The following is a 20,240-nucleotide window of genomic DNA, read 5'->3' as shown; positions in this document are numbered from 1 at the left end:
CATCAGACTGCTACCAGCAGAACATGGTTTTGATGGCATTATGATGCTCACTGACTACTTGGGAGCAGACATCCACCTGATACCCTGCCGAATGAATATGAAGGCAAGGGGGGTGGTGGGATTGTTCTTCAACAATTGGTATTGTGAGAATGGTATCCCCTTGAGCATAGTTTCCAATTGTGACAAGCTGTTCACAAGCAAGTTTTGGAAGGCACTGCACTAACTGACAGGTGTGAAGCTGAAGATGTCAACAGCGTACCATCCACAAACCAACAGCACAAGCGAACAAACAAACAAAACTGTTGACCAAGTTCTCAGACACTTCATAGACAGACATCAAGCCAGATGGGTAAATGCACTTCCCTGGGTAAGATTCAACTCCATGTCATCAGTTAACACCTTGACAGGGTACATGCCCTTCCACCTGCACCTGGGAAGGACACCACTAATGCCAGAGAACATCCATGAAACACAACAAGATTTCCCTGCCAACATTGCAAGTGCGCTTAATGTGATTGTATCCCTGAAAACAGACATTGTGGATGCACATGATGCTGCTTGTAGCATCAAGGATTGCTCAAGCACATGCAGCCAATGCACATAGAACAGAAGATCCTTCATTCAAAGTCAGGGACTCTGTGTATCTCTCAACAGCCCACAGAAGATGAGAATACCTCAATGGAAACAACAAATATGTGGCTAAATTCATGCCTCAGTTTGACAGATCCTACACAGTAGTTTCTGCGAACCCTGAGTCATCAACTTATACTCTCAACCTGCCAGACCATACTAATGTTTATCCTACCTTTCATGTATCAGAACTAAAATGTCACATTCCAAATAACACTGAACTCTATCCTTCATGTGAGCTTCAACATCCTGGGCCCATAGTGACGAAAACTGGAACAGAAGAATGGGAGATAGAGAAAGTCTTGGACAGATGAATATGTGGGTGCAGACATTAATATCTCATATGCTGGCACAGATATGGTTCAGATGCTGATGTATGGGTACCAGGAAAGGAGCTAGAAGACACTCATGTACTGCAAGAGTACAATGCCACTCATGGCTGAACCAATAAAGACAACAGTGTCGCACACCACTTGGCCAATGAAGATACACATCAAGACACAACAAGTGAAGAAACAGATGTCACAGAAAAGTCTTCAGAGAATGAGAGGGTGTAAGCTGGACACTTACTATGTGCTTATCTTATCGCATGTCATGTGACATTGCCCCTTATATTCTGCCACTTTCATATTGCTTAGTTGAGACTTGGGTCTCCTACCTACCATCACTTATTCATTAGGACAACATTCTAAGAATCCACAGTTTTGTCCTGTTACTTTTGTCCGACTCATTTAGTGTTCCTTGCTATCTTCCTGAGCAAGGTTCCACATCAGGGATTGCACAGAAGGCTATATTATGACAGAAATGTCATGGCTGGCATTCCTTTATGCAGGATATACCACCAATCAGAATAATCTTGAGGAGGGCCTCTTCAAGAGCAAACTTTCAGTCCAGGCTCATTGTACATAACCAGTTTCACAAAGTGCTCATTTCTGCCAGGCATTCAAAGTGATCTTTACATCTCCATCTTCGGCAAAGGGAGTTGTTGGTGACAGTGATGGCACTAACATCATTGAAAACAACAGACATGCAAAGAGGGATATCTTGGGCAAGAAAGTCAAAACCCATGTGGCTCAAATCATCAGACTGTACAAAGTGTCACCTCACTTGATTGCATATGCATCATGTCAAGTAAGTGGTTAATGTTTGGTGTCCTTACCCACTAAAATTTTATGGCACATGCACTAGTTGTGATTCACACTGTTGTCTGTGATGTCATTGGAATAACATTGTGGACTTCTTTGAATGCCCCCCTGGTCACATCGCTCAGTGCAATGTTGACCAGCTCCTGGTGTGGTGGACAAGGTAAATTGATTGCAAGCTAACAGCTGTCAACTAATCTCTGTTTATCAGAAAAGTTTTTGGAACAAGTCATCAGGCAGAACTCAGTAGTGCAGCAAAGGCTAAAATGTCCATAAATGCTCTTGCATTACAGAGGGCACAACTGGATGACATCCAGTACAATTTGGAGTAGTTCATGTGTCAGTGTTAGCCATTATTAATACATCACAATAATAGTTTACTCTTTTAATGTCATGATTTGCTCTAAATTTGTTTGATGTGAATATCATTGATATCTGTGCTTGTGCCAATATGAAGAAATCAACAGATGGGGTTGCATGTTGCACCTCATGGACATATAATCAACAGAGTACAGATTAAGCTACAATTGGTGAATCTAAGTAACAGATCAGGTCTTCTGCACCTCATTAGATATGTTGCAAACAACATACAGAATACGGGTTAAGCCACAACCAGCAAATTTCCTTGCTTTTGTTTAGTAGGCTACATTGAGGAAATCCAGTGTGATAGGTGCCACAACAGATAGCTTTATAGAGAATGTGATGTGACAAAAATCATCAAACAGCTATCCAAATGATGACCCACCCCATGACATAGATAAAAGTCCAGATATTCTCTCTGTCTGTGTACACATTGAGAAATACAAGGAAGCTGAGAGGTGATACCAAATGTAGGAGATATCAAACTGGCAGCCCAATTCACAAGACATGGACAAGTCAGGATATCTGTTCAGCCTATGTATAAGTCAGCAATTACTTGAGCATAGCACAAGAAATCCAGTAAAGACCTAATGCTGCCCAAGAACAACTTTCTCATTTCATGGATGGTCTAAGCCAATGTGGTTGTGACTGCACAGATACTGTTATGAACTAGGATAGTTCTAATGACAGACAACTCAATAAGAATCAATGACCTCTACTGAGATTCTATGCAAGATGATAAGTTGAGCATTCAGTGTAGGCTAAGGTAGAGGGAGTGCCTCTAATTTAAAGTACAGTTTAGACAATAAGGGATTGGAGGTCTTAAGCTAAGGATGTTCCAGGTAAAATTTAGTAAGATTAAAGTAAAGTACTACAGTGTACAAGACATCCTATATATAGGGAACTATGGTGCTTTAGGGCAGGCATGGGATATAGGATGCATCAGCAATAAGGGAATGAGTCAGAGATAACAGGAATAGATCATCTAGCAATGGCAATGGCAATTGGAGCTGCCATAAACACAATCATATCAATGTGTGGCGCAATACATAAGATATTGGTTGAATGGTAAGTAAGGTACCTAGGTGAAGCATGACTCACTGATGTAAACTCCCGAGCCAAGGTAAAATGTCCTAAAGGCACAAGCATTTGTATGACATGACAACCTCCTTAGGGTTTGTCCCAAGTGAATACAGGTGTCAAGTTATGGAATACTCATGAAAGGATGCATGGAGATTTGAAGTAAGGCATAACTGCATGCTCACTCACTTGATGAAACATATCTTTGCTGTTATACAGGTACAGCTTTTTCATACAGATTTGCAATTGATATATAGTGGACAAGCATCAACAATCTACAGCAGGTTAGCAGCAAAATCTACACTATGATATAGCTTGATGTGTACACACCTGGAAAAAGGTGTGTTGTTTTTTGGAGAATACTAGCTATGAGTGTTGTGCGGAACATTTTGACCACATACTGATCAAAATGAGGTTCATTCAATTTCCATTTGGATTGCAGACTAGCATCCTAGGATTGAGGAACTTCAAACATTATGAGACTTACCAGATGCAATGCAATCAACACACAAGAAGTTTGAATCTCAGCTTTTGCTCCACATTCCCTTCACATTGGAGCTTGAATAATATGTGTGTGTTTTCAGGATCATATACTGGTGTATGAAATTTAGGCAAGGTCCTTTCCTCTACAAGGTCAGATATGATGATGTGATGGTTGATGACAGAATTACGCTGATGTTTGCAATTATGTACTATGTGTTACTGTTAAGAACCATGCTCAAAGGAGAGAGAGACTGACTCAGAGGGGCTTGGCCTCAGCTCGTACGCTGTGCCCCTTACCCAAGTATGTGTCCTTCATTTCAGAGGAAGTCCAATGATGGTCCAACGAAGTCTGGAGGACTTCTGGAGGCTGGCTACTCTGGTGGAGAGTGCAGGAGGACTTCCAGAGGAGCACAGGAAACATCTGGAGGAGCACGGGAGAGTTCTGGAGGAATGCAGGAAATGCTCAGGAGAGTTCCCGCTGCAAGGTAATACTTCTACAGGAAAACAGGATGGAAGGATAGGAGGTCTGGAGGACAGGATGTCCGGAAGTCCAGAGTATGGAGGACAGGAGGTCCGGAGGTCTGGAGGACAGGACATGGAGGTATGGAGGATGGAATGTCCGAAGGTATGGAGGGCAGAACATCTGAAGGACAGGATGCCCAGAGGTATGAGGGACAGGATGTCTGGAGGTCCAGAAGGAATAGGGGCTACATTGGACAAAGTCCGATGTAGAAGCAAACGGAGGTAGACTACCCTAAGGTAGAGTCAGAGGGACAGGAAGTGGACCTAAGTCCAGAAAGAGGGTAAGTGCTGGAAAGGCAAGACTCTAGCCTAGGGAAGCAATCCCTAGACTTGGGACAGAGACATAGGGGACAAATCCGAGGTCCTAAATTCTGGCCTAGGGAAGGCATCCCTAGGCCTTATGGAAAAGGATGAGACTCAGATGGACTGAAGTCCGGAAGATGATTGGGCAAGTATCTAAGGTGATATTCAGACTAAGGACTCTACTGTAGTTGTACAGGGGTTATATACTAGAGGCTATCTGAGAGGATCAGTAAGCAAAGGAGTAAGGCTATGTACGAGCATGCAGAAACATGTTGGTAAGTAAGACAGAACATAAGTAAATGAACTCGGAGATGAAACTAGTACAAGGATCAATCAGCAAGACAGAAACAGAGATAACCAAGAACCAGAAAGGCGGAGATGCCTAAATGGGGATAGGCACAGGATCTCAGATAGAGGGCGGGAATAGGTCCGGAGATAGTAACAGTTAATATCCAGAGATCTGGTGATCCAGAAGGCAGGGCAGAAACAGGACTGAGATATGTGAGGTGGTGGATGTAGTCTGGAATCCAAGAGGAGGTAAAGTCTGGATGTCTTGCTGGATGGAATGTGCATATGGTGGGCAGGATAGGGGATCCAGGAATGAGTTGGATATGGGGTCTGGAAACAGGTCCAGAAAGCGCGGGAATATGATGGGATCTATGTCTGGCATATGGGATATGACAGTTACTATACATCATCATGTCATCTTTCTGCCAGTTCACTGATGTAGACTCAAACTCAAGCTATCTAGTGAGTATCATTGAATTCTTGCATGATAGTAGGGGAAAGGACATGATGCCCTCTGTACTTTTTGATATCCCATGCAGCTCTCATACCATTTAATCCTATTTTGTAAGCATCAATGAATCATGCAGAATGAGTCACAAAGCTGAGGTTTACAGGTCTTATTATTGCCCATGCTGCACTCTGTGATTTGGCAATGCTGGCACAGCTTTGTGACATGCTGCACTGGACTTTCAACTTTACACTCTGCCAGCAGCACATTTTAAAGAACATCAATTATCTCACTCATTAGTTCACTTCTTGCAGATCTGAAAAGAAGTCGCAACAACAGTTACTTGATAAGAGCAACGACTGAGGTTGAATCAAGACCTTTGCAAATACAAAGGTTGTAAGACAAGTCAAAGAGAGTGTCTCTGACTTGAATATCAGTGATCAGACAACTTAGGATTGGGAGTCCTAAGTGAAGGAAGTTCTGGTGAAACCTAGTAAGATTAAAGTAAAGATCTACTAAGTACATGACCAGGTTTATATAGACATAAGTACCTTAGGGCAGGTATGTATATGTCAGCAACAAGTCAGAGATAAGAATGAGTCAGAGATAAGGATGAGTCATCTAGCGACAGCAATGCGATTGTGATATAATACAGATAGGATAAGAGGTAAGTCTAGTAATGGCGCAATAGGACATGGTCATGACGTAATACACAAGAGAGAAAGGGAAAATGAATAGGGGCAAACATTACTGTAACATTACCCCATGTTTAGGAATGAAGTCACCGACTTCAGTCATCCTGATTCGCCCAGTAAATAGGGTCAGCATCATAGTTGGAATAGAGCAGATTGTCCTGTTCTTCTGTGATAGGGTGCGACCTATCAGTTAGCTCAGTGGCGTGGTAAATGGCATCTTGCTCAATCTCCCAATGAGCTAAGGCCTCGTAGAAACCAGGGTCAGTCCAAACCAGTGGAATGACTGCCTCTCCTTTTAACTCCCTGCAAAAGACCAATAAGTGTCTGGGTGCATACTCTTTGCAGACCGACAATAGTACGCAGGGCAGTTCTTGTGACGATGCCCTGCAGCACGACAATTATGGCACACAACATTATCAACTGGTGCAGTTTTCATGATTGTGACAGAGGTTGACTGTTCTGGGGGAGAAGGGGATCTTGATCATTTGAGTGGTTTATGCGGGGAGGTTGATGCAGCCCATTTGGTGGCGATGCAGGACGATCTTCATTTGAGTGGGTATCTGCGTTTGGTAGGTGTGATGGGGGTAGGAGATGGAGAAGCTGGTATGTCCAGTACAGCAATAGGAGGGATATTGCTATCCTGATGTTGGGATCAGCAGTGGGACTGGAGTGATGATATGCGGGGAAGGGGGGTGTGTGACTGGGTTGAGGGCAATACGCTCAGTGACGATGTGGATAGCTTCTCAGATAGCTTCTTAAGTGTCATCAGGCAGTAGACAAATTGCAGTATTGCAAATACATATATGAAGGTGGCGGAAGATGGTCTTATGATGCTCATCCTCCAAAAGGTTGGTGGTACATTCGATAAGGCTGGCGTCCCTGATAATCCTAATAATAAGTCCGCTAGATATTGCTCCTCTCTCTCCTAGAAGGCGGTCTATTTCTATAGCATACTGTTGAGATGTGATGGCGGATTTGAATAGAGCGCTAGTTTCAACCTGATCAATGACAGAGAAGTAGTTGGTAAGAGTGGAGTCGTCAGTGAGCATGAGGGTAGAGTTGGAAACTGGTGGGGAAGATGTGTTATTGGTGAGGTCAATGGCAGCGGCCAGTGGGGAGGATGCGTTATTGGCAAGGTTAATGGCAGTGGTGGTCTGATAGTCAAGAAGGGATAATGGATGGGCGTTTCCTTCGGCTATGGTGTTCATAGCGGCGGTGAGTTCTTTGATGCATAGTATGCAGAGACGTAGTCGTTCAAGAGAGGACATTGTTCAGAGTCTATAACTTGTGAGCCTTCTTATAGGCAGCAAGGATGTCAGTAGCATTGCTAAGGTTTTCTTCGGGGACCCATTCGTTACTGGTGGAAGAGTAGCCTTTCCAGGACAGAAGATAGCGTCTTCGTTTACCCATGCCCTTGTGTGATAAGATTGCATCAATTTCATATTCTTCTTCATTATCAATGATGTCTGGGGGAGGGTCATGGAAGTTCGGACCATGGACTTCTGTCTCTTGATAGGACGATAACTTGGAAGCATGGAATGTGGGGTGAACCTTCCATTGTGGTGGTAGTTGGAGTGTGAAAGTGATAGGGGATAGGACAGCAATGATCAGGAATGGGCTGTACTGTTTAGGTGCGAGTTTTCGCAATGGTAACTGTGTGATTAGGTTTTTTCCAGATAACCAGACCTTATCTCCTATCTTCCATGGGTGATACTTCTGCCCATGGGTTTGCTCTGTCATTCATTGCATAGCTAGGTTATGACAAGAGAGTGCCTCCTCTCTTGATTTCTGGAGAGAGTGGAGTGTGTCTTCTGCTGCGGGGACCATAGAGTTGGGGAGTGTGTGTGGAAGGGCTCGTGGTTCATACCCCATCATTAGGAAGAATGGAGAAGCATTACGAGAATCATGTTTCCAGTGGTTGTGCACAAATTCTGCCATAGGAAGATGTTCTACCCAATCTTCGGGGTGATTTCAGCAATAGATTCGGAGATATGTTTCGAGTTCCTGGTTGAGCCGTTCAGTTTGACCATCAGTCTGGGGGTGATAGGCGGTGGAGGTGGCAATGTTGTATTTCAAGAGCTTGGCAAGGGCTTGTGAGAACTTGGATATGAATTGTGGTCCACGATCAGAAATGACTTTTTCATGGAGGCCGAATCATTGGTAGACATATTTGAAGAATTTCTTGGCAACCCCTTCAGAAGTAATGTTTTTCATGCATGGGATAAGAATTACCCCCTTCATAAGCCCATGGTCTACCACAACCATGACAGAATCAAAGCCAGCACAAGGAGGAAGGTCAGTGATAAGGTCGACAGAGACTTGGGCAAATGGAGCAGCGGCAACGGATGGAATAGGGACGAGAGGGGGAGTAGTAGGATGAGTGTCAGATTTCATCTGTTGACAGAGGGTGCAACCCTCAATGTATTTACAGATATAGGTACCCATAGAGGGCCACCAAAAGTCCTGCTTGACCAATTCCTCTGTTTTAAAATGCCTGGGGTGACTGGCAGTATAGCTCTATAGATCTGGTCAGAATCTCAGGTGCAGGTCAGTGCTCTCCTGTTTGGATCATCATTCTACTTATAGCTGTTCTAGTGAATTACCAGATGGCAGCCAATATCAGCTCTACCAATCCAGTTGGAATCCTAGGTGCAGGTCAGTTCTCCTTCATTATGATCATCATTCTACTGATTCAAATCAAATGTGTTAACAGGAGTGAGTGGGCTGTACATAGCCTTGATTCTTCAGGACCTTGGTATTCCATACCACATCATTGAGGCTCAAGGCAAAGTTGGAGGAAGACTCTTCATGTTCAAATTTCAAGATGGAACTGGATATCCTTACAAGTACTTCAATATTGGCACAATGCAATTCCCAAATATTAGTTCAATGCAACAAGTATTCAGCCTCTTTGACTACCCTCCTCTCAATAAGGATGGCATCTCTCTCAAGAAAAAAGGTCAAGCCATTCTATTTTGTGGGTGGTTGGAACAACAATACACTATAACACGATGCCCAAAGATAATCCCTTCAAAGCTGACCATATGATCCAAGACTGTCAGTGATTCAAACCCATACATCAGCTGTAGGTGTAAAGGTGATCATGGACAGTGTCAACAGTCCCTTTGCAACACACCTACTTGATGATCTGAAGACTGGGGGGTTGGAAGGTTGGGAATCCATGAAAAGCTTCAACCACTGTTCAACTTGTGCATATATGCAGCTTAAGTATATACCAAGCACAAGCCTTGGTCTACCCAACAAACCTCTCTCAACAGATATCATCAACTAGTGTGAGACTTTTGACAAGTCCACCAGCTAGTATGATCATGCACTCTCTGGGACCATTTTAGAGGCCATTGCTTTTGATTGGCATCCTGGACCTAACACGCCTTCCATGCAATGGTTTTGCATTGAGTGCGTATGCCCTTTCATGCAAAGCAGGCCGAGATGACTGATATTAGTGCTGTTCACAGTGGTGGCACCAATGAGATTGCATCTTGTATGGAACAATACATCCACAAGGAGAACAAAAACACTATCAAGTTCAACTCCAGAGTGGCAGCTATTGGAGTCAACAAGGATAACACTAGGATGGATGTTGTCAGACAACGAAGATCATCACACATTCTTGCATGTCATCTCCACCATCCTTTACCCATTCTCTGTACCATTGACCTCAGTAACACTGGTCTCTCCCTCATACAGTTGAATGCTCTGTGGATGTTGAACTATGTGCCTTCTGCCAAGATCAGGATGCAGTTCAGAACTGCATGATGGATGACTGACCTACACAGACAGGCCTTTGCACACTGTTGTTTATCCTTCATTTGGAAGTGTCCAGGCCAGGATGATGACCACACTTATTGCTAGCTATCGCTGGAAGGAGGATACTACCAGGTACAGAAATCATTTGTGATGCCAGCAATGACTCCTCCTATGCCTCCACCTCCACCCATGGGGATGATCCTGCCATTCTGTTGGCTGTGGATGCCACAATCATCAAACTTTCCAGTGGCATCCTCAAGCATTTCAGGGATGAGCGCCTCTCCTAAGACCTCACATGTGTGGTAGAAGCTGAACCAGATTAAGAAAATGCTGCCCAAGCATGCTCACTTTATGGGCACTTTGTCATACCATTCTCACTGCTGTCGACCCTGTGACAGGTATGCATGATTAACTTAATGTCATTACTGTCCATTGGATCTTGGCACACCAGATGTGGCTCTTTTGGCCACTCACTGTTTATGGCTGGTAAATAGAGTCCCATCCAGTTCCACAGATCCTCACTCTTTTCCTTAACCATTAGCAACATCTCTACTATTGTAATGCATCCACAGTCAGCATTGGGCTCTTCTACACCATCTGCTGCAAGTTGTCTCTCAGACAGCAGCCATTTAGATAGTGGCCATCAATTCATGTGGAACAGAAGCATATCAGAATTTGAAATTGAGCGACCACTCAAAATGAATATATCATCTCCAAAGTGACCAGGTGTTCATTATCATCAGTCTGAATATGGTGCTGAAAGTGCTCTTTATGCGAGCGTGTCACATTTACCCACTGCCAAAGTGTGTCCATTCACCATCACTGGTCACATTCCAATGGACCCAGCATCCTTGGTACTATTCTTCTGCTCAAAGGTGAGTTGTTTGTGGCACCAAATTACAGTGACTTGCAAAACCATTACAATGTTTGGTACTTTTGTAGTGTACATAATGTAGTGCCTGGGTGCGTGGGAATAACGCTTAGGACTGGTGGAAGCGTGTGAACTACCAACCGCTGGCTACAATTCGGACCTTTGGTCATGTGATTTGGCCCAGGGGATGTAAAGATATGCCTATTTTAAGACAGAGATATCATTATAACAGTTTTGCAGCTGTTGATATAGATGGTAGAATCTCAGTCAAATCAAAGGATATTTACTGTTATTTGCTTATACAAATAAAGATATACATAAAAACATTATGTCTGAGTTTGAAATTGCTCCCATGCTTCTTTATTCTCAACCATTACTACCATGAGATCTCTCTCTACTACTCAAAAGAATACCATCCTCTCCCAGCTTGATGCTGGTCATTCTATTCACTCTATTGCCTCCACAACTGGTGTCAGCACTGCTACTATCTCCAGACTTCATTCCAAAAAGTGTTCATACCTGCAAAAGTCCACTGGTAGTTGTCCACCCAAGCTTTCCTCTGCCAACATTTGCCATGCTATCCCTCTTATCTCCACTCAGAAGGCAGAAACTGCTGTCTAAGTGACCAAATCTCTTTCAAACATTACCAACCAGCCTCTTCATCCAAGCATCACTTGCCACTACCTGTAAAAAGCTGGGATGAAGGCTGTAGTCAAGTCAAAACACCCTCTACTTTCTGCCAAACATTGCAAGGCACACTTGGACTTTGCCTATGCTCACAAAGATTGGACTTTGGAGGACTGGAAGTTAGTCATATGATCTGATGAAACCAAGATTAATCACCTAGGGTCAGATGGTCACAAATAGGCTTGGAAAAAGTCAGGAGAGGGGCTCAGTGACAGATTAGTACAGGGAACTGTCAAGTTTGGTGGAGGTTCTGTGATGATGTGAGGCTGTATGACCTGGGAAGGAGTTGGCTATGCTGCTAAGATTGATGGTAGAATGGATGGGGATTTTTACCTTCAAATTTTGAAGAATGAACTTCAGAATTCCCTGGAGTTCTATGATTTTAATCCTTCTAATATCATCTTTCAGCAAAACAATAACCCTAAGCATACCTGCAAAAAGGTCAAGGAGTGGCTAGATGAGCAGGAATTTAGGACTATGGTATGGCCTGCACAATCCCCTGACCTTAACCCATTGGAACATCTCTGGGGTCATGTCAAAAGGAGGCTTGGAGAGTATGAGCATCCTCCTAAGGGAATAGAGGAGTTGTGGAGAAGGATTAAGGAGGAATGGAACAAGATACCAGCTGAGGTGTGTCAGAAATTGATTGAAAGTATGCCTAGGAGGATTGAGGCAGTACTTAAACCCAAAGGAGGTTATACCAAGTACTAATATTTCTCAAATACCCTACTTATTATCAACAGTTGCAAAACTGTTACAATGGTATCTCTGTCTTAAAATAGGCATATCTTCACATCCCCTGGGCCAAACCACATGACCAAAGGTCCAAATTGTAGCCAGCGGTTGGTAGTTCACATGCTTCCACCAATCCTAAGCATGATTCCCATGCACCCAGGCACTAAATCATGTACACTACAAAAGTACCAAACATTGTAATGGTTTTGCAAGTCACTGTATTGTCATTATCTGAATCTGAGTCCAATTTACAGAGTGGCATCACACACTTGCTTGATTTCCCCATCAATATTGATTATGACACACCTCCAGCTCTTGAAAGTACTACTCACAGCATGTAAACCCCACCCAACACCTGGATTTGATGTGTACCCTGATCATGAAACTCTCTTCTACCCTGCAAACCTTCCTTTGACTGTCACACTCGAAATCACCAACCATACCATCCTCAATGTGGTATGCAATACACTATTCCTGGCCATGGGACATCACCTTACCACCCTGAGAGATAAGCTAGAGGTAATGGTGACTGGAGCACATATGGCGTTTCAGCCCCATATATTATGCAATGATGGTAGAGTTGCTACAATACATGTCACTCTGCCTATTCACCATTGTGGAGGAAACATGATTGTCCAAGATGCAGAAGAAACAGAAGAGAAGTTCTTCAGAGGTCTATTGGACTGCATTCCTTGGAGAATGCGAATATGAAGTCAAGACCATCCAGCAAGGATGCAGGATGAGCTTCACATACATGGTGATCTGAAGACATATGGTGCAGCAGTTGCTTCTCTGATCACATTGAGTGAATATTTCCTCGATCTTCTTTCCACAGTCCTCAGCTTGTCTTGTGGACACAAAGTAATGTTCTATTTTATGCAGAATTACAGTGTCAACCCTTCGGAGGGCCTGGCTGAGTCTTTGGTTCCTCATGTGAGTTTCAGCTGACTCCAGGCAGGGCTTTATTGACATGATCAGCTTAAGAGCAGTGATTCTCTTTTATACAATGCCCTAAAGGTGTACAAACTTGCACCAGAGCTACATTGGGCAGCAGGGGGATACGTCTGGCCCATCAATTGGACTATAGAATGCAGAAACAATGTTCTGGATTCACCAACATGTATATCATTGAATCATGATTGAGGTACCAAGGAAAATTGCACAAAGCTTGGGATGGGGTTGGACATGTTATCAAGATTCCAAACAGTAAGCTTTATGTCACAAGACAATATGTTCTGCTTATGTTTATTTTGTAGACATTTCTGATGAAATTGGGCTTGAATTGCGATGGACCAAGGGTGTACCTACCAATTGTGCCCATAATTTTGCAGCAGATTTTGTCTAGAAATCCACCAGCTTTGACAGGATGCAGTTGGTAATGAAGACATTTGCACCTGATGAGAAGAGCATTAATGGTTACATTGTACGTTCATTCTTCTATATCTTAATGAAATCACTAAGCCTCTCACCAGTATTACAAGCTTCTTGGGCATGAACTTTCCTCCCAGGTTCTCTGTGCACAGATGCCTAAGTGTTTCTCTGCACCAGGTCTTCCTGAGCTCAACCATTCTCAAATTTATGCAGTCAAGAGTGTTCTGCAGAAGCCCAGTACTTAGATCCAAGGGCCCCCTGGTACTGGAAAGACCATGACTTCTGCTTCAATCATATATAGCATCTCACCAAGATGAATCCCAGTCAGGTTCTTATCTGTGCACTGTCAAATGTGGCTGTTGACCAGCTCACTGAAAAGATTCATGCCACTGGTTTGAAGGTTGTGTGGCTAACTGCCAAATCCCATGAAGCTCTAGACTCTAGTGTCATGTTCTTGATTCTACACCAACAAGTTGCAAATAGTACAACTCATGTGGAGTTGTAGAAGTTGATCATGCTGAAGAATAAACAGGGAGAATGTTGGGGCATGTGCCATGATTTCATTGCTATGCTACAAGAAGTTGATGGTGTGATATGATCCAAGATTTTGTGACTATTGTCTGTGAGGTGCCTAGTAGTTCCTAGTGCATTTTCTCCTGAATAAAATGTCAATTCCACACTCATCAGCTACAGCTGGCAGAGGGCCAGGCTCCTGGCAGTTGATGCTGGGGCTTGGAAGTCTGCATTTCTTTTCTGAAGGGTAATAGTAAGCGCAGCTCAGGCTAAACAAAGTAGTGATATTGGCAAGACTCTGAACCTAAATATTCATCTAGCTCGTTCTTGAAGCTCTCTGTGGTCTCCACAGGTAGAGGCTCTTCTTCCACTACTAGCCCACCTTTATTTCCATCTTCATCTTTCTCAGAATATGCTTCTTCTCCCTCATCGTCTGCCTCAGAGGAGTTCTCTTCATCACTTGTAATGAGATGCTCCCTCCTATCATAACCAGTTCTGTTTTGAAGATATTGCTAGAAAATCTCCTTGACAGGCCAGCTGTCCTTGAACTTGGTCAAAAAGAATATTTCTATCATGACCTACACAATATCAGTGTGTGTATGGGTGCAAATGAGAGAAGAAGTACTATAGCAATGACCTTCCCCAAAAGTAAGGGTGATTGATAGCTGATGATTTTTTTCCATTTCTATGCCCCTGTAGTTGGCAATATGGCAGACCACTTTCTTTATGAAAAGTTAGAGAAAATCCACACAGAGAGATGTGCATATACTCACAATTATGTCAAGATATTTCTTCCTCTTCCCATTCAGACCCATTGCTGCCTGTAGGTTAAAATTTCACCTGGGCCCATCAGGGCAAACAATCTTCTGATGAACCTTCCACTTATCTTTACACGTTTGGGTGCAAGGCATGTTGATACTGATGATTGGCAATGGACAGAGCTCCCAAGTGGTTATTGACACATTACATGTTGGTCACGTGATTACTCTTGGATGCATCCAAGGACTGCTCCTTGCAGAACCTCACTTGGACCAATTAGTGCTTCAACTTTACATGATAGTCGCACTCAATGTCTCCAGCAATGCAATCTACACTGCTTTGCATGCAAGGTGCATATGGAATGCCCTGCTTCTGTTTGATGGTGCAGTATTGGGTTCATCATTGGGTTCATTAGTTGCATGCCTTGGCTTGTTCATTGGCTGTACCAATAGGTTCTGTCACTATTCTGCCCTCCAGTGGTCCTGCTGCAGGAGCTCCCAGCTTTAGGACCACTTGTTTGATTTTGGGGACAAGTAAGTGGTGTTTGGGAACTGATGCTGACACTAGGGTTATAGGTGAGCTCATATCAGTGTCTTGCAAGATGCTGGGATCACTATATCTGGTAGACATATATCAATTGTCCTGCAAGATGCTGGGATCACTATATCTCATGGGTCCAGGATACTGGGGCTAGTGGGTGGAGGGATGGCCTGAGGGGGAGTGATATCCCAATCTATTGAGGTATATCACAATGGAGTTGGGTTCTGCTGGAGGGGCACCACTGACTGAGATGAAGCAGTGAGGCATTCGGCTATACATGCAGAGCAACAAGACTCAGTGGCACCAAGAAATAGGGGGGTACCAGTGTACATGGGTGCACTGACAAAGTTCAGGAGGAGTGTGTGATGTGAGTCATCTTCTTTGATATGGACATATTCACTTTGCACTCAAACAGTGCCTTTGGGCTCATGACTGTACATTCAGGACAGTGCATCAGCCAGGGTGTTTTCTGAGCCTGGTATGTAAATGATGTGAAAGTCAAATTCACTGAGGGCTTCAAGCCATCTGACCTGCCTAGGGGACAGTTTAGTTTGCAAGGAGACCCACTCAAGACCTTTATGGTCAGTGAAGATGTGAAAATGGAAACCAATCAATAGGTGCTGGAATCATTTGAGTGATTCAACAATAGCTAATAATTCTTGCTTGTGAACAGGATAGTTCTGCTGTGCCAAGTTGAACTTGCTGGACCAGAAGGCTATGACAGGCCCCTGGAAGCTCCCTATGATGTTTGGCCATCCAGACCCTCCAAAACGGCCCTTAAATAGGCATGGTTCTGAGTGTCGAATATGCAAAATTGGACAAGGATAGTCACATGTCACAAAAATGTCACAGCAGTAGTGTGACAATGCAACATTGTGTTTGGTGAATAAAATTCAACAAAGTATTCAAGTTTAAGATACAATGAGCTAACAGAACTATGTTCTTAACATGTGCCCACCAGGAATTTTTAACTTCAGCAACTTCTGCAGAACTGCAACAGAAGTCAGTGCAATCCAATGCTTCTCTGCATCAGGGGACAGCTTGCAAGCTCTACCATGGTCGCCTATGAGTGCTGTCTTTCTGATGTCATGTCAAAATCAATGATGCCGAGGACCCAGTGTGAAGGGCAACCTTCACATAGGGGTATCATCCACTGTGGTCATTTTAGTACACTGTTGAGGGGAAGTTTTCCATACTGTGTTTTATTGAGATTGAGTTAGACTTGTTTTTTAACACTCATGGCAGCTTGGACATGTTCAACTATAGATCCTTCAGCTCAAGCAGGTGTAGCATCACCAGTTGCAAGAGCAGGGATCCAGGATGACAACACCAATGTGTTGTCAGTAGCTTTCCCAGACTGCTTGCAGGGAACATCCTGGATAATTGCTCTGAAAGCATTGAGTACAGGACTAGGTAATTTGTGACTGGGATTAAGTTATGGGAAGAGATCACAGTAGTGAACTTTGATGTTCCACACAGAATGGACTTGGCAAGGTAAATTCTTGTTGAGCAACATTGAAAATTCAATAGATAAGTTGAAAAATGATTGGTGCTCATTGATCTAATCATTCACACAACAAGGTCAAAAAAGCCTGCCCTGAAGGTTGACTGAAGGCCTAGAATAGGCAAAAATCAGACAGACATCAGTGTGTTTGGAGCACTGGAGTGGCTCCCAAAGGTGTGAAATAGGCAAAAAATGGACAAGGAAAACACAAAATTTGGGCCTCAAATACACAAATTTTCAGCCTAACATAATAGGAAGCTTCCAGGGGCCTGCTACACCACTCCAGTATCTGTGGTATTAGTAAGCCAGGCTGGTCATGAGCCTATAGGGATAAATGCTGAAAGTGGGTCTCCTACTACTGTCAGTTATATTTTTCTGCAGTATAAATCTAGAGTGCAAGTGGGTTTCAGTGATGCAATGTCTCTGCTGAGGTCAAGACCAAAGTGCAGTAGTCTGTTATCAACATGGGCAAGGTTGTGAAGGCAAATGACAAAGGTATGTAGATTTCAACTTATGAAAATACAATGTTTAATTCTGGCCTTCAAGTTGCTTTCTTCCACCATTAGCAGCAAACACAACAAGTCATCATGAGCTCTGATATAGCCCATGACAAATTCACAGTCCCCACATAAACAGAAAAAAGTTCAAATGTTTTCCAGTGTTCAAGGTTTGTGCCATCTATTTGTGCTCTCATGCCTATTGCTCCCAACATAGCCTTGCAAGCTCTAGCTGCTATGAAATTGCACTCTGTTGACAGTTTCAGTGATCTTGCAGATAGCTCTGCAAACTTATAAGAGGCATGGTTATTTCCCTCTCCATCTTTTATTTGCTGAATATGTGATAGGTGCTCAATGACAGTTTGCTGGGCATGAAAGTCATGACAAAGCCTGGGGGAAGAATCACCATGATGTTTCTACAGGTGTTCATATTGCCATGGTCCCAGCTGTTTAACTAGTCAATGCATGTACACCTACTTGGATCACAACTTCATCATTGGTATGATATCGAGCCTGACAGTTTATCTGCTGCTAACTTCCCTATTAAAGTGATTGTCTATCTGACAGTGAAAAGAAGAGCACTGAAGATTGCTATGTCACTCTCATGCAAAAATTATATGCTGTTGCTGTTGTTTCTGGAAGCACCACTCCATCACAGTTGTCTACTCATCTCATCCAGGCACTCTTCCTCAACCTAAAAGACACTTCTCTTGTGTTCTTGCTCAGCATTTTTCTTGCATGATCTCCACCTCTGGAGTGCATGTGAACCTGTGCTCTCTTGTATGCTTTAGCATTCTTACACAGGCACAATTCTGACAATGCTGTTGACTTTCAGACAGTATTGCCCTCATTCATTGCAGTGCTCATGGATGTGCAGACAGACACGCAAGGACATACTTTGATATTTGAGTGTATCTCTGTGCTGGTGTCTACCTCAGAGAGGAAACATGTCTATGGGGCTGGACACTATCTATGGAGCAGAGTGCAGTAGGTTTCCTAAGCCTGTTCTACTATCTGATCTCATGGGTATTTCACTACTTAGTGCACCTCCAATACCTTGATGCAAAAGAACTCAAGGCCTATTTGAAAGCTCTCCTTGAATCCCACAATCTCCTTGTGCAAGACAGTAATTATATATCAATGTCTTCCACCAACAACACTTTGCTGCTGCTAGTGCAAAGTATGTTTGCATCATAACTATGTATTCTTTATCTATTTATTTTTTCTTGACTCAGATACAGGTGTCAAGTGAGAAGTCTCCCATTCTCAACTTGACCATGAACTACGATCCACCAACACTCCACACTGACTTGTGCACTTGATGTGGAGGCAGGTTTGGATCCCACACAACTGGACATCATTGAAACTCTTGGGGATTATCAGTATGTAACTTCCACAATGGAGGACTCAAATAGATTGAACAGGTTGCTGATGACATCAATAAAAATGGATCCAAGGCAACACTCAAGAAAGTCATTGTGAAGAACATCCCTCATCATGCAGTTCTGAAACCATTGCACGCTATCTATTGACTCCAGAACCAGCACTTTGCCTTGGGAGAGAGGGTTACTATGGTTCAAGATTCAGGTGGAGCTCCATTGTAGGGCATTGTCATTGGGTTGAACGCAGTTGATGGATGTCATATGGGATGTGCCATTCATGTTTGGTACAATGATTGAGGACACAAATCTCATCATGCATAAAGGAAGTAGCTCTCAATTGATTCTTATAGTCAATATGACCTGTGTCAGTGTTGTCTATCCATCACTAAGAGTTGTTGGTGATGGATAGATGACACCGAGCTCTAGTGATTTTTACTGACCCCAAAGATGTTTGTCTCACCTCTCACTAACCGAAATGAATTAATAAAACCCAAAAAAACATGAATTACACTGAACTCTTGGTGATGGAGAGTATGGTGGATTTTTGGTTACAGTTCAATTTGCTGTTATGCTGAAAGGATTTTCAATGTCCGATCGTTGTTTGTTTTGAGTATTGCACTTAATTCAATTTTATTCAATGCATACCCTGGTTATTCGCAGGTAGTATGATAAAGCACTAAAGCAAACATGCATGTTGCTTGCACTTCCATCTTCCCCAAGGCTGGTACCAGTGTGGAATTTTTGTGACAACACAGCTATCACTGCATTCTTTGTAAGCAATTTCAATGGCACTCTTCCAGACTATGCACACAGGGACACTGTCATATCCCACAATCCGGACCCACATTCTATCATATTCCCATGCCTTCTGAGCCTATGTCCGGACCCCACTTCATATCCAACTCATTCCCAGATCCCCTTCCACTGTGTGCTCCACACCTCAGCAGGATCAACTCCGTTCCGGATTTACCCCTGAGCTCTGGACCATCGGATCTCCACTGTTAGCCTGATCCATACCCCCCTGTCCCATCCACCCTATGCACACTCCATCCAGCAAGACATCCGGACTTCACCTTGTCTCAGATTCCAGACTATATCCACCTTCTCATATTCCAGTCCTTTATCCACCTTGTCTTCCAGATCCCCAGATCTCCAGACCTCCAGATATTAACTCCAGACCTATTCCCACCCTCTGTCCAATATCCTGTGCCTATCCCCATTTAGACATCTCCACCTTTCTGGCTTTTGGTTACCTCTTCTTCCGTCTTGCTTATTGATCCTTGTACAAGTCTTCATCTCCGAGTTCATTTACTTATGTTCCATCTTACTTACTAATATGTTTCCACATGCTTGTACATAGCCTTGCTCCTTTGCTTACTGATCCACTCAGATGTTGTCCAGTATATAACCCCTGTAGATACTCCTGTAGTTCCTCAGTTTGAATATCAACTTAGACTTGCCCAATCCTCTCTTGGACTTTGGTCCACCTAAGTCTGTCCTACCCATCAGGCCTAGGGATTGATTCCCTAGGCTGGAGCTCTGCCTTTCTGGCACTTGCCCTCTTTCTGGATTTAGGTCCAATCCCTGTCTCTCCAACTCTACCTTAGGATAGTCTACCTCTGTTTGTTTCTACATTAGACAAAGTCCGATGTAGCCCCTATT

The 20,240-nt window shown here is 43.4% G+C and overlaps 2 protein-coding genes across 2 annotated transcripts; both read left to right on the top strand.

The window, feature by feature from the left end:
• Positions 1-1,398: 1,398 nt before the first annotated feature.
• BJ212DRAFT_1268966 (uncharacterized protein) lies at positions 1,399-1,773 on the top strand (the record flags this gene model as incomplete). Its single annotated transcript, XM_041330771.1, has 2 exons — positions 1,399-1,518; positions 1,570-1,773. Coding segments are annotated over 2 exons (324 nt in total), but the record flags the coding sequence as incomplete, so codon positions are not given.
• A 10,879-nt stretch (positions 1,774-12,652) lies between these two features.
• Positions 12,653-13,628, top strand: BJ212DRAFT_1298675 (uncharacterized protein; the record flags this gene model as incomplete). Its single annotated transcript, XM_041332733.1, has 6 exons — positions 12,653-12,769; positions 12,895-12,945; positions 13,165-13,218; positions 13,269-13,310; positions 13,358-13,435; positions 13,485-13,628. The coding sequence occupies 6 exons, from the start codon at positions 12,653-12,655 to the stop codon at positions 13,626-13,628; spliced, it is 486 nt and encodes a 161-aa protein (XP_041194474.1).
• Between the last annotated feature and the right edge of the window lie 6,612 nt (positions 13,629-20,240).

Source organism: Suillus subaureus (assembly GCF_016647635.1).
Source record: "Suillus subaureus strain MN1 chromosome Unknown BJ212scaffold_11, whole genome shotgun sequence".
NCBI lineage: Eukaryota > Fungi > Basidiomycota > Agaricomycetes > Boletales > Suillaceae > Suillus > Suillus subaureus.
This window is presented reverse-complemented; position numbering and strand designations above follow the sequence as displayed.